Genomic DNA, 14,873 nt, shown 5'->3' with positions numbered 1-14,873 from the left:
CTATTCCTCTCATGATTTGGTACATCTCCATAAGATCCCCCCCTCATCCTCCCGCAATCCATGGAATAGAAGCCCAGCCTAGTCAACCTCTCCCTATAGCTCACACCCCTAGTCCTGGCAACATCCTCGTAAATCTTTTCTGAACCCTTTCAAGCTTGACAATATCTTCCCTATAACATGGTGGCCAGAACTGAACACAATATTCTAAATGCGGTCCCACTAATGTCTTATACAACTGCAACATGACCTCCCAACTTCTATACTCAATACTCTGATGAAGGGCAAAGTAAACCTTATTTACCTGCAACTTGACCTTCAAGGAACCATGAACCTGTACTCCTAGATCTCTGCTATACAACATTATCCAGAGGCCCACCATATACTGTGTAGGTCCTGCCCTTGTTCGACGTCCCAAAATGCAACACCTCACACTTCTTTGTATTAAATTCCATCAACCATTCCTCTGTCCACCTGGCCAATCGATCCAAATCATGCTGCAATCTTTCTCAACCATTCTTCACTATCGGTAAAATCACTCATTTTTGTATCATCAGCACACTTGCTAATTTTGCCCTGTATGTTCTCATCCAAATCATTGATGTTGATGACAAACAGTAACAGGCCCAGCACCAAACCCTGAAGCACACCACTAGTCACAGGCCTCCAGTCCGAGAAGCAACCTTCCACCATTACCCTCTGCTTCCTTACATGGAGCCAATTTGCTATCCATTCAACTATCTCCCGTTGGATCACATGCCATCTAACCTTCCAAAGCAGCCTACCATGCTGAACCTTGTCAAATGCCTTACTAAAATCCATGTAAACAACATCTACAGCTCTGCCCGTATCGACCTTTTTGGTCACGTCTTCAAAAAAAATCATCAGGTTTGTGAGACACGACCTCCCACGTACAAAACCATACTGACTATCCCTAATCAGCCCTTGCCCATCCAAATGCCTGTATAACCTATCCCTCAGAATACTCTCCAGTAACTTTTCAACTACAGATGTTAAGCTCACCGACCTATAGTTCCCAGCATTTTCCCTTCAGCCCTTCTTGAAAATAGGCGCATTTGTCACCCTCCAGTCTTCCGGCACCTCTCCAGTATTTAAGGACGACTTGTAAATTTCAACCAAGGCTCCCGCAATTTCCTCTCCAGTTTCCCGCAATGTCCTCGGATATATCTGATCAGGCCCTAGAGATTTGTCTACCTTCATACACGATAGTACCTTCAGTACTTCTTCGAAGGCAACACTGACTGCTCTCAAGACACTTCCATTGACTGCCCCAAGTTCCTCCGTCCTACTGTCTTTCTGCTCGGTAAAATACAGAGGAGAAATACTCATTGAGGACCTTGCCCATCTCCTGTGGCTCCACACAGAGGTGACTGCTTTGATTCTTGAGAGGTCCCACTCTCTGTCTAGTTACCCTTTTCGCCCTTATGTATTTATACCATCTTTTGGGAGCAGTGTGCAGTCTTTCCTCAAAATAAAACTTTCCATACTCTGGCACAGGATATGCCCAGTGCTGGGAGAAAGAGCAGGAGAATGTCATTAAAAGGATTCATTGACAAGGTATAGAGACTCAAATGGGCTAATTCTATGGCACCTTGATTCCATGCAAGCTTACCTTAATTGCTTTAACCAATTTCTCACACCTTCCACACTGATAGAGATTATCATTATCAAAATGTTCTTCTTCAACATAGAGGTCATACAGGGCTTCTTCTAGTCCACTGACATCCTTCACAGCCGCAGTCAGGTCCAAAAAGTCCTCCTACCAATAATTTCCATTAGAAAAAAATAATTCCATTAGGTAAGAAAAACATTTAAAAACAGAAAACACAGAGAACTAAAAAAAACAGGTAAAGAAGAACATTGGGAAAAAAATGCAGCATGCCTTGTGGGTGCAAAAGCATGAACTCTTACTCTAGCAAGCCCACTCTTGCTCCTACTCTTAAATAAGAGTAGGAGCAAGATTGGGCTTGCTAGAGTAAGACTATAAATGCTCTGTCTAGAACAGGGCGCTAACATCCTGCCAGGTTAATAAACGGTCCTTCTTGGAAACATTATCTCTGAAGATTGCAAGATATTTTTGTAATGATAGAAGCTAGCTAACTTCTGTGCTTCTAATAGTAGGAAATATTAAATGGCTCTTTCTTTAAGACTGAAACATATTACGACTTAGGCAGAAAAAAAATCTGGTTTGGCAGTTCCTGCAATTTTGTTTTCCAGTACAACACTGACATTTACAACTCAAGAATCAGTGTAGGGCTGACTTTCAGTCACATTAACATGTGCTCACAGAAACAGGTCAACAACAAAATTAATCCCCTTGTTACTCATAAATGACTGTTTTCAGATTTGCTTAAACATTAAATGGAGGTTTAATAACATTTAATGGAGATTTAATAAGTTTAAAAGTTGCACTATCAGCAAAATAACATGGCCAAGAATAACTTTAAGGTGGAGAACTTAACTTGATTTTAAAGGGTGCAGAATGAAAGTGAACTTAATCTCGTATTAAAAGTTGCACTTTGAGAACAGAGTAAAGCAGTGACGAACGGTTTGTAAAACATGGCCATTAGATTTTGCTGGTTAATGAAATTAACTGCACATTACATGAAGTGGACTGAACAAAAATTAATTCTACAATGGTCATCCCAGCAGCAAATCTCAATCTTTCTCATATTCTCCAGCATTTATAGTGGAAGAGAAAAGTTAGTCTCAGTGTAGGATTTGTAACCTCACTGATTTCACTGGGGTTTGTTGGACTCTAGTTTTTAAAAAAAAGGCAAAGATAATTTTTTTTAAAAAAGTAGCTTCAATTTAGTTTAGTATTTTCTGAGGAGTGGAGTAGCTTTTTTAAAAATGTTTAATAACCTCTAATTTTTTTTTAAATGATTTGTTTTAAATTATTTTTATATGTCTTTGCATGTAAAATAATTTCAGAGATTAAAAAAAACTCTTATACCTTTGAAACCTGCAAAGACAGTGGATGTCAAAACTTCTCAAGTGTTTCAGGGGTGGATGCCTTCAGTGTACTGCTGGTGCCCTGCCATCATTTAGGACAGCAAGACAAGCCTTCTGTAACAGAAGGAGAAGGGCCAACCACAGCCAGTCACTGAGGACAGTTGGCGGATAAACCTCACCCATTGCGTTAAATTCCGGGCATCAATGCGTGAAAGAGCATGCAAGAGACTGAATAAAGTTATAGCGTGATGAGGTTAGGCAAGCTCGAGTTAGATAGGTCTCATATTTCTCAGGCTTAGTTCGACAGGCTCAGTTAGACATGCTTTCAGTTAGAGAGACCTCATATTTCTCAGATGAACACAGTAGCAGAAGTAATTAAAACCATTGACATTGGCAATGGAATAATCAGGATACATTTTTTCTAGTTGAAAAATACTAAGCCTATAAGGAAAGAGCATTGCAGGGTAAGCAACAAATCAAATCTATCATGCTGAAATAAACAGATCATTTAGTTTCCTTCTCTATTCTTTCATTCCATGATGCTACAGTAATGCAGTCTTTCTTCCTGCATCTTCCATTTCTTAGTAATCAAAACACCACTAAACCGTTCCAATTTTAGTTTTATTCATATGGGGCTCAACTCGTTTCCCTGTTTTATTTTTATCATAGAAGGTATCTGGTTTCCTGACAGGGTTTCCATTTTAATATATATTAGTTATCTGAACTGCTGATTGGTATTGCTTCATAGAAATCAACTCCAAGTGTGATGCTACCATTTGTGATAAATAACCATTTCTCACCTGTCTTTCACTAATGTTGTCACATTCCTCACATAATATCTTGTTAACAACTATTCCACGGTACAGTCTATTAATGAGGTTATGGCCAGAGGTTCCAACTAAAGAGCTTTCCAGTGCACTGAACAGAATTCGATTTAATTCTTGCACATCATGCTGACTGGTTTCCTGTAAAATAATTTAAACATTTAATTGCACATTCAAATCAATCCTCCTCCAGAAACAGATCATTGAAGGGCTTTCAAGGATGGCAGCACATCAATGTTACATACTTCAGTACCCATTCATGAGGTTTAAGTTTATGTACAGTATCACTCTGTGGCCACACTATTTTATTACAAACTGTATCCTTTGTTTCCAATCATCTACGCATCCTCCCATCATTTCATTCTACCAGATCAGCCCCGCTTTCTTGAACTCTCCGTGAAATTCACCCGACTAACGAAGCAACCGGAAAGTCTGCATCTTCGGTCATGCTTAGTCATCTCCTAACTTCATACTGATAGAATCAACGAAAAATGAACCTTTTGACCACTTTGTCTATGCCAACCTAGATGCCCATCCACACATCCCATTTGCCTGCATTATCAGTGAATCCTCTTCCTCCTTCCAATTCAAGTACGTCAAAATGCTTTTTAAAAGTTGTAATTGTGTTTGCCACCATCACTTTCTTGGGAAATGTATTCAAAATATTCATCACCATCAGTATGAAAAGGTTACCGCTCAAAACTCCTTTAAAATGTTTCCCTCTCAGCTTAAACCTGTGCCCTCTAGTTCTGGACTCCCTTGTCCTGTTAAAAAGATTCTATCCTATCCATGCCCCTCAATTTTATAAACTTCCATTCCAAGGTCATCCTCAACCTCCTGCATTGGGAGAACTCAGTTTATCCAATCTTCGACCGAGCGTAAATTGAGTGATCGTTCCGCCGAACACTTGCATTCGGTCCGCCAAGGCCTGCTGGATCTTCCAGTTTCTAACCATTCTAACTCCCCTTCTCATTCCCATACTGACCTTTCTGTCCTGGATTTCCTCCAGTGCCAAAGAGAGGCCACATGCAAACTGGAAGAACAGCACCTTATATTCCGCTTGGGTACCTTACAACCTAACATTATGACCATTATGTCTCTAATTTTAGACAACAAACCAACAACCACTCCCTACAACCTACAGCTATTCCTCCCTTTCCTTTTCCCCTCCCACTTCCACCCATCCCCTTCCACCTTTATTCCTTCCTCTGGCCTCACATTTCACGCTTCTAAGAAGAGACTCTACTCAAAACGTCACCTATTCTTTTTCTCCATAGATGCTGCCTGACCCGCTGAGTTACTCCAGCATTGTGTCTATCTTCTATCCTTATCTCTTTATCTCGGTTTTTGTTTTTTCATCTCTAGCCTTTGTCCAACCATCTGCCATTAAAAAAAAACCTCACGTATCATTTGCTATGCTTTATCCTGTCCCCACCTCTTCCAGATTTCTCCCACTTACTCAATTAGTCTGAAGAAGGTTCTCAACCCGCAACGTCACCCATCCAGGTTCTCCAGAAACGCAGCCTGACCCTCTGAGTTACACTAGCACATTAAGTCTTTCTTTAATCTAATCTCTTTAACTACATCCATCCATTCCAGACAAAAGGCAATCATCAATTTCCACTCTCAAAATTGCTCTGAGATATATACTATGCAGAAAGAACCCATTTAACATTATACTGTTAATTAATCTGCTTTGGTTCTGCAATCAAAATAGCCTTACTTTAAAATTCTGTCTTCTGTTTTCAAATTTACAATTGACCCAAACCTCATCATTTTTTTGGGAAGAAAAGGGAAGCAATGCAATATAAATCATGCATGTTTTTCTCCATTCAAGCAGCTACAACTAACTTTACTTATCCAAACTCTGTAAAAGAAAGAGAAAATCAGTTGCAAACAACTTACCTCATTACTTGTCCACCCAAAACTATCAGTTAGATCAGATGTGGATGCTGCCAACTGGTCTGCAAGCAATAATTGGGCAAAGAGTCTTTGTAGCTCCAATGGGATGACCCGCACCTGAGAAAGTGAATCAATTGGTGTCTTTAAACATTATATTTTTGTCAAATCTTGAAAATCTAACATTTTTTAACATGGGCCCGATGTAAATCAAGGAAATGAAGAGAAGCCAAGTACACGCCGACCACCGATCACCCGTACACTAGTTCTATCCCACACATTAGCGACGCAAGTCAGGAGTTTTATTCTCTCACGTCCCAGAACAATGAAATTACTTGCAGCAGCACAACAGAATATGTAAACATAGTACTCTGTAAACAATGTTATAAATGAGAAAACAAAACGGTGTATATTTATATACGAATATCTATATAATATTAAAACTCTGTGGCTGCTGGCTGACTGTGTTTCTGCCTGACTTGTGGTTGCCAACCTGTGGGTGCCAGCCTTTGATTCGTTGCTACGCCAACACCAGACTCACAAACGCCCAGATTTTTTCAATTTCGGTAGAGATTTCACTTTTCATTCCAAGTATCCACTCCTGATTAAATTTTGTCGTGTTTATGTACACATTTTTAATAAAATCCTTCTCCCCCCCACACTTATTTTGTCGCCTCTTGCTGGCCAGCAACCATAACGGCTGCTGGCGCCCGCCTCTCTCCTCAAAGACGCCATTTAAAAACAGCCGCACTGCTGAGTGCACGAATCTTCAGTTGGAGGACCAGGTCTCCCATGGGGGCTACGGGTAGGGAACGGCTGCATTGGGGGAGCAGACCCAACGGGTCTGCACTTGGTCTAGTATAAGTAAGTGTGAGAGTGTGAGTGTGAGTGTGAGTGTGCGCGAGAGATAAATACCAACACACACACACATACACACACAATTTCCCTCCTGGGATTAATAAAGTTCTATCGTATAGTATCATGTGTGTAGGAAGAAACTGCAGATGCTGGTTTAAACTGAAGATAGACACAAAAAGCTGGAGTAACTCACCAGGTCAGGCAGAATCTCTGGACAAAAGGAAATATTACATTTTGGGTTGCGTCTGAAAAAGGTTCCTGCACACCTTTGGAGTGTGGAAGGAAAAAAGAGCACCCGGAGAAAACCCACACGATCAAAGGGAACAGGAGCAAACTACATACAGACAGCACCCATATTCAGGATCAATTCCGGGTCTCTGGCACTTTTAGGCAGCAACTTTATGGCCAATGTACTGCCCCATAGTCTTGAACTGAATTAAAACATATAGTAGCTGTAAAGGAGGACATAGCGTTACTTATAGATTTAAGACTGAAAATGGAGTTTCTTTTCTTTTTAGTAACCAAAGTTATGAACTTATAATTTTTTGTGTGTTGGAAAACAAAATATAGAGGCACGCACAGCTGGTAGACTTGCTGCCTCACATGCCAGAGATCTGTGTTCGATCCTGTCCTCGGGCACTGACTGTGTTGAATTTGCACATTCTCCCTGCAAGCACGTGGGTTTCCTCCAACATCCCAAAGACGCATTGGCTTTGTAGGTTAACTTGCCCCTGTAAAATTGCCCCTAATGTGGAAGGAGTGGGTGAGGAAAGTGGGATAACAGAATTTGTGTGAATGGGTAGACAAAAATGCTGGAGAAACTCAGTGGGTGAGGCAGCATCTATGGAACGAAGGAAATAGGCGATGTTTCGGGTCAAGACCCTTCTTCAGACTGATGTGAGGGTGGTTGGGGAGGGGGGAGTGGGTGGGGGAGGTGGGAAGAAGAAAGGAAGAGGCGAAGACAGTGGGCTGAGGGAGACCTGGGAAATAGAAAGCGGGGACAACCTGAAATTGGAGAAGTCAATGTTCCTACCGCTGGGGTGTAAACTGCCCAAGCGAAAAATGAGCTGCTGCTCCTCCAATTTACGGTGGGCCTCACTCTGGCCATGAAGGGGGCCCAGGACGGAACGGTCAGATTCGGAAAGGAGGGGGAGTTGAAGTGCTGAGCCACCGGGAGATCATGTTGGTTATTGCGAACCAAGCGGAGGTGTTAAGAGAAGCGATCGCCAAGCCTATGCTTGGTCTCACCGATGTAGAGCAGCTGACACCTAGAGCAGCGAATGCAATAGATGAGTTTGGAGGAGGTGCAGGTGAACCTCTGCTATACCTGGAAAGACTGCTTGGGTCCTTGAATGGAGTCAAGGGGGGAGGTAATGCGACAAGTGTAGCATTTGCTGCGGTTGCAAGGGAAAGTGCCAGGAGAGGGGGTGGTTTGGGTGGGAAGGAACGAATTGACCAGGGAGTTACGGAGGGAGCGGTCTCTGCGGAAAGCCGACAAGGGAGGAGATGGGAAGATGTGGCCAGTGGTGGGATCCCATTGGTAGACAAAAAAGCTGGAGAAAATCAGCGGGTGAGTCAGCATCTATGGAGCAAAGGAATAGGCGACGTTTCGGGTCGAGACCCTTCTTCAGACTGATGTCGGGGGGGGGGGGGGGCTGGAAAAAGGAAGAGGCGGAGACAGTAGGCTGTGGGAGAGGAAGGAGGGAGAAAGCAAGGACTACCTGAAATTGGAGAAGCCAATGTTCACACCACTGGGGTGTAAACTACCCAAGAAAATACGAGGTGCTGTTCCTCCAATTTGCATGGAGGAGGCCCAGGACAGAAAGGTCGGATTCGGAATGGGAGGAGGAGATGAAGTGCGGAGCCACTGGGAGGTCAGGTTGGTTATTACGAACTGAGTGGAGGTGTTGTGCAAAGCGATCGCCAAGCCTACGTTATGATCAACCTCGGTGAGACCTATGCTGAATAATCCAACCACATTTTTGTTAGGAAGTGGAAAGAAATAATAGAAATTGCATTCATTGCAACGTGTAAAAAGCGTTGAGATACTGTATATACTGTATTATAGTTTTGCTGCATGTCATTGTGGTATACATCATGTCTTGATTGGTGAATATGTTTAGTTTGCGACTTTATTTGAAGCAGAAATAATATGTGAAAGCTTCATTGAGCATAATTCCGACTGGTAACTACGCACTTTGTCCGAGCACATTAACGCATGTGTCATGCAAGCCGTCTTAAATGACCACCCAAACAGTCATTTGGCAACCTAAAAAGCTGCCTAGGATGCCTGGCTGGAAACAGAGAAAAAAAAGTTAAGCGAGAGCCCTGATCAGTTCTATGTAGAAGCACATCAGGTGGTCCCACCCTCCCAACCTTTTCCCAAACGGCTGCAAGTGCTTCTCCTTTGAAATATATATATCCAGTTGTTCTTTCGAACGTTACAAAATAATCCGTTGCCACTACTACTGCAGGGCACTCCAGACCCAAAATACTAGCAACGTAATAGTTTCTCCTCATGTCATTCTTGGTTTTTTGTTTTGCTAATCGCATTTTCTTGATACCCATTAGATTTTTACCCACTATAATCTTTCTACGTTTGCCATTTATAACTTTCATAATTTTATACTAGACTAAGTGGGACCCGTTGGGTGCCATGTTCATATGGGAGGGCTGGTCCCCCAACACAATATCCACCTCTCCGCCAATTACAATATTGGTGGCCAGTGGGGGCGGGGGGGGGGGTGTGGACTTTCTGGAGCGCTAGTATGGGTGTTGTGGGCTGAAGGGACTGGTTTCCAGAGGGCTAGTATGGACATTGTGGGCCGAATGGATTCTTCGGCTGGCAGCTCAGTCTCTCAAGCCTGGTGTGCTGTCAGCTCACTCACTCTAGACTGGTGGGCTGGCAGTTGACTCACGGCTATTCCTTGAAATTCCATTTCAAGCAGGGTGCAAGGCCACTAAATTCAAGTGCAGTTTCATACCATTTCAAGCAGGGAGCAAGGCCACCAAAGAGAGTCGTGACCTCTCTCTCCCCCATCTTGCAGACTGTGCCACGCCCACACTTCTGGGTTTTATAGTCCCTCCCACCTCCCATCGGAAGTGGCGTGCCCTTCATGGCGTGATTGACAGGAGAGAGAATCTCAACATTTTAAAAACACTAATAACTATTTATTTTTCATCGATGGGAAAAATCCTCGGCACCTGATCAGCGAAGGGGGCTCCGAGTAAGATCGCCAAAAAACACAACCGTACGTGGTAGCGTTTTTTTTAATCAATATACAGAGCAAACAGGAAGTGGTCAAGATTAGACTTTTAATTATATAGATTTTCAAACTACATTTTCAAACCAACCACATTTTCATTTTCAAACTTCATTTTTAAACCACACTCGCAGAACTGGGTCTCTGCGCATCCCTCGGCAATTGGATCCTCGACTTCCTCATTCACAGACCACAGTCTGTTCGTATTGGTGGAAATGTGTCAGCCTCGATAACAATCAGCATGGGAGCACCTCAAGGCTGCGTGCTCAGCCCCCTGCTGTACTCACTCTATACTCATGACTGCGTAGCCAGTCACAGTGCGAACTCCATCATCAAGTTCGCTGACGACACCACTGTTGTGGGGCGTATCACTGATGGGGATGAGTCAGAGTATAGAAGAGAGATCGAGCAACTGTCCATATTGTGCCAGCGCAATAACCTGGCCCTCAACACCAGCAAAACCAAGGAACTGATTGTGGACTTTGGAAGGAGTAGGAGGGGGACCCACAGCCCTATTTATATCAACGGGTCAATGGGTGAAAGAGTCAAGAGTTTCAAATTCCTGGGCGTGCATATCTCTGAAGATCTTTCCTGGTCCGAGAACACTAATGCAATTATCAAGAAAGCTGATCAGCGCCTCTACTTCCTGAGAAGATTACGGAGAGTCGGTTTGTCAAGGAAGACTCTCTCTAACTTCTACAGGTGCACAGTAGAGAGCATGCTGACCGGTTGCATCGTGGCTTGGTTTGGCAATTTGAGCGCCTTGGAGAGGAAAAGAGTACAAAAAGTAGTAAACACTGCCCAGTCCATCATCGGCTCTGACCTTCCTTCCATCGAGGGGATTTATCGCAGTCGCTGCCTCAAAAAGGCTGGCAGTATCATCAAAGACCCACACCATCCTGGCCACACACTCATCTCCCTGCTACCTTCAGGTAGAAGGTACAGGAGCCTGAAGACTGCAACGACCAGGTTCAGGAATAGCTACTTCCCCACAGCCATCAGGCTATTAAACCTGGCTCGGACAAATAACCCATTTTCTGTTATTTACACTTTATCAGTTTATTTATTCATGTGTGTATATATTTATATTATGGTATATGGACACACTTATCTGTTTTGTAGTAAATGCCTACTATGTTCTGTGTGCTGAAGCAAAGCAAGAATTTCATTGTCCTATACAGGGACACATGACAATAAACTCACTTGAACGTGAACTTGAACATTTTCATTTTCAAACTTCAATTTCAAACCATATTTCATTTTCAAACCATATTTCATTTTCAAACCATATTTCATTTTCAAACCAACCAGTTTCAAACCAACCACAGTTTCAAACCAACCACAATTTCATTTTCAAACCAACAACATTTTCATTTTCAAACCAACCACATTTTCAAATTTCATTTTCAAACCACATTTTCATTTTCAAACCACATTAAGGACACTCACAGGTCAGTAAAACCACACTCAGTTTAGTAGACACGTGTTCGGTGTTATTCACAGCTAAGACTGAGAGTTGTCCTCTCCCTCCCCCATCTTGCAGGGACTGAGGCACGTCCACACTTCCGGGTTTTATAGTCCCTCCCCCCTCCCACCGGAAGAGGCATGGCCTTCATGGCGTGATTGACAGGAGAGAGAATCTCAACATTTTTTAAACATTAATAAGTCTTTTATTTTTTATCGATGGGAAAAATCCTCTGGCCCTGACAGCTGGAGGGAGACTGAGTAAGATGGCCAAAAATTACATCCGTAAGTGGTGGCGTTTTTTCTAAAATCAATATACAGTGCAAACAAGAAGTAGTCAAGTTTAGACTTTTAATTATATGGATATTTTTACCACATCCCCACATAACCCACCTCTTTTCCACCCAGAATAATCCAGCTTCTCCAGATTCTTCATATAAATTAAGTCCCTCATCCTCCGAAGTATCTTGTCACCCTTACTGAAGCTTTGACATCTTTCCTAAACTATGATGCCTGGAACAGGATACAATGCTCTAGCTGTTCCTGAACCAGTGTTTTAACACTGAACCATGGGTGGCACGGAAGCGCAGCCATAGAGTTGCTGCGATACAGTGCCAGAGACCAGGGTTTGATCCTGACTACGGGTGCTTGTCTGTACATAGTTTGTACCTTCTCCCCGTGGCCTGCATGGATTTTCTCCGGGTTCTCTGATTTCCTCTCACACTCCAAAGACGTGCAGGTTTTGTAGGTTAATTGGCTTGCCATAAATTTACATTGTCCCTAGATGGTGTAGGACAGTGTTAATGTGCAGGGATTGCTGGTCGGTGCGGAATAGATGGGCTGAATGGCCTGTTTCCGCACTGTATCTCTTAAACTAAATAAAGGTTTGTCGTAATATTTTTACTTTTCAACTCAATGCCCCTACTTATAAATCCCAGGATTCCATATGATTGTAACCACTTTACCAACCTGCCCTACCGCTTTCAACAAACTTCCAACAACAGATTTTTATGTTCTTGTACACATTGTTAAATTAGTCCTCTAGTTTACATTACCTCTTCCCATTCATTATAACATGTAAACCTTCATGTTTCTCAGCTTTGTTTATTGTACCATCTCTCTTAGGGGGTTGTTAGAGGTTACCTAAAATTGGAGAATTCAATGTTCATACCGTTAGATTACCGTTACCGTTCATACCGTTATGAACCAAAGATCATACCCAAGCAGAATATGAGCTGCTATTCCTAGGTATGTTACAATACTTACCTTCAGCGGCGCTGCAATTCTGCCACTGGCTGTGTGCACGATTTTGGCGCCTGGGGGGGGGGGGGGGGGGGGGGGGGGGGGGGGGGGGGGGGGGGGGGGGGGGGGGGGCAGGGTTTAAAACGCATTTTTTTCTTATCTTGTCCTGGATTATATTTGGTTGGAGTGCAAGCTTTTGCTGAAGAATCATTCCGACGGCCGTTCTGTGTATTTATATATTTTTTTAAATCGTCCGACTAGTACAGCGCTGGAGTCATTTTAAAATCAGCTTCTAAAGCCGTCAACGCCAACAACAAGGACTGATTTCAGGTAGGGGACAGGTAAACGAAAGCCGTCTATTTTATGTATAAAATTGGTCCTTAAGATGCCTTTAATTCACTTTTTAAGTTGCGAAACGGTGATTTAGTCCCCATACGAACCGGCAGTATTTTTCATGCCGATATGGGTGTCTAAATCACCGCAAACCGCAACGTTCCAAAGATCGCGTTCCAGAAAAACCCACTCGCAAGATGATTTAAATGACCATTAATTTACAGGTATTAAACATTAAATTCCTTCCATTTGGCTTATAAATCCATGACAATGAGATTTAAAATTTTTAAAAATTATGTTATATTGTGAATTCTTGTGTGAATGTTATTTGGACACTTAGGCTATTTAAAAATGTTAATCTATTCTTAAGAAATTGATAGATGTTTAGATCTAGTATTTGAATTTTGTAATTAGCTACAATTAGGTAACTAACTAATTATATGCTTTAATTTCAAGTCATTTAAGTAAGATTGTTTCATATTTGTTTCAGAATGCTTCAATCTATAATAACTGAACATTTCTTTCAGTTCTCTTAATTTTTAAGAAAGTTATGGCCATTTGACTGTCCTCGATCACAGCTTTTGTGTTAAGTCAATGGAAAAGCAATAGGAAACAAGATGCTAATTTCTGAGTATGAAAATGGCCATAACTTTTTAATACTGAAGATATGAAAGTGAATTAGGTGTCAAATTAAACTTCTTTTTATGCTTTATCTGATGGGATAAATTACAGACTTGATTTATAAAATCTCAAAATTTTGTAACATTGCTACTATTCCTCAAGTTTGCGAGTGCCCTCACTTTGGCAATGGAGGAGGTCCAGGATAGAAATGTCAATGTTGGAATGGGACAGGGAGTTAAGATGTTTAGCCATGGGAGATCCAGTGGGCCATGGAGGACCCAGTGCAAGTGTTCAGCGCAGCAGTCACCGAGACTACGCCTGGTCACACCGATGTACAAGAGGCTACATCAGAAACACTGGATGCAGTAGATAAAGTTAGAGGAGATGCATGTGAACCTCAGTCTCACCTGCTGCGGTCCATGATTAGTGGTGAGGGATGAGGTATATTGATAGGTGTTATATCTCCTGTGGTTGCAAGGGAAAGTATCTGGACAAGGGATGGTTTCGGTGGGAAGGGATAAGCAAAGCAAGGAGTTGCAGAGGGAGCGGTCTTTGCAGAAAGCAGAAAGGGGTGGAGATGGAAAGGTGTGACTAGTGATTTGATCACGTTGGAGGTGCTGGAAATGTTGGAGCATGATACCTTGGCTGGTGGTGTGAAAGGCGAGGACCAGGGGAATTCCATCCTTGTTCCTTCAGGGGAAGGGGGAGCAAGACTATAACTATGGGACACAGAGGAGACGCTGATGAGGGATCACTATGTCAAAAGGAGGGAAACAATGTTTACTAAAGGGGGACATCTCAGATGTCCTAGAATAGAAAGTCTCATCTTTTGGGCGGCACAGTGGCGCAGCAGTCAAGCTGCTGCCTTACAGCGCCAGAGGTAATAACGCAATGTACATCACATCACAAGAAAAATAAAAAAATTCTAAAGCATCAAATGCCATACATATAGCCTTTAAAGAGGACCACTTTCGAGGATTAAAAATTAGCACTTTGTGCAGAGTTGATGTTCTTCAAAATCTGTTTACAAAAACAGGTTGAGATAAGACATTAACATCAGAAAAAAAAAAACATTCTGACCTTAGATTCTGGCTTATCTTTGTCTGATAAATCTCCCAGTTCCTCGGGTCCTAGGGCGAATAGTGATTCTAAGTCAAAGAAAGAAATATTGCATCAATTTCAGGAGCAAGTACATTTATATAAACTCAATGACATTGAGAAGTGTCCCATGGCATCTCACAACAGCTTGCACAAAGGGTGTAAAAACTAGCATTAGGAAGGGCTATCCAAAGCTTGACAAAAGGCGAGTGCTTTAAGGGCCTGTCACACTTGGGCGACCTAATTGGCGAGTTTAGAAGAGTTTGAAAAAATGACGTGTTGATGACCTCCTTCGACT

The 14,873-nt window shown here is 42.4% G+C and overlaps 1 protein-coding gene across 1 annotated transcript in view; it reads right to left on the bottom strand.

The window, feature by feature from the left end:
• The window catches only part of usp40 (ubiquitin specific peptidase 40), a 173,041-nt gene that overhangs the window by 143,291 nt on the left and 14,877 nt on the right, over window positions 1–14,873 (bottom strand). The window contains exons 3-6 of the mRNA XM_055638361.1: window positions 14,558–14,625; window positions 5,703–5,816; window positions 3,774–3,938; window positions 1,631–1,777 (exon numbers count right to left, since the gene is read on the bottom strand). Of these exons, the coding sequence (XP_055494336.1) occupies window positions 1,631–1,777; window positions 3,774–3,938; window positions 5,703–5,816; window positions 14,558–14,625 (494 nt within the window). The remainder of the gene's footprint in view (window positions 1–1,630; window positions 1,778–3,773; window positions 3,939–5,702; window positions 5,817–14,557; window positions 14,626–14,873) is intronic.

The sequence above is a fragment of the Leucoraja erinacea genome, chromosome 7, assembly GCF_028641065.1.
Source record: "Leucoraja erinacea ecotype New England chromosome 7, Leri_hhj_1, whole genome shotgun sequence".
Lineage (NCBI taxonomy): Eukaryota > Metazoa > Chordata > Chondrichthyes > Rajiformes > Rajidae > Leucoraja > Leucoraja erinaceus.
Note: the sequence above shows the minus strand (reverse complement) of the source record. Positions and strands in the feature narration are given on the sequence as shown.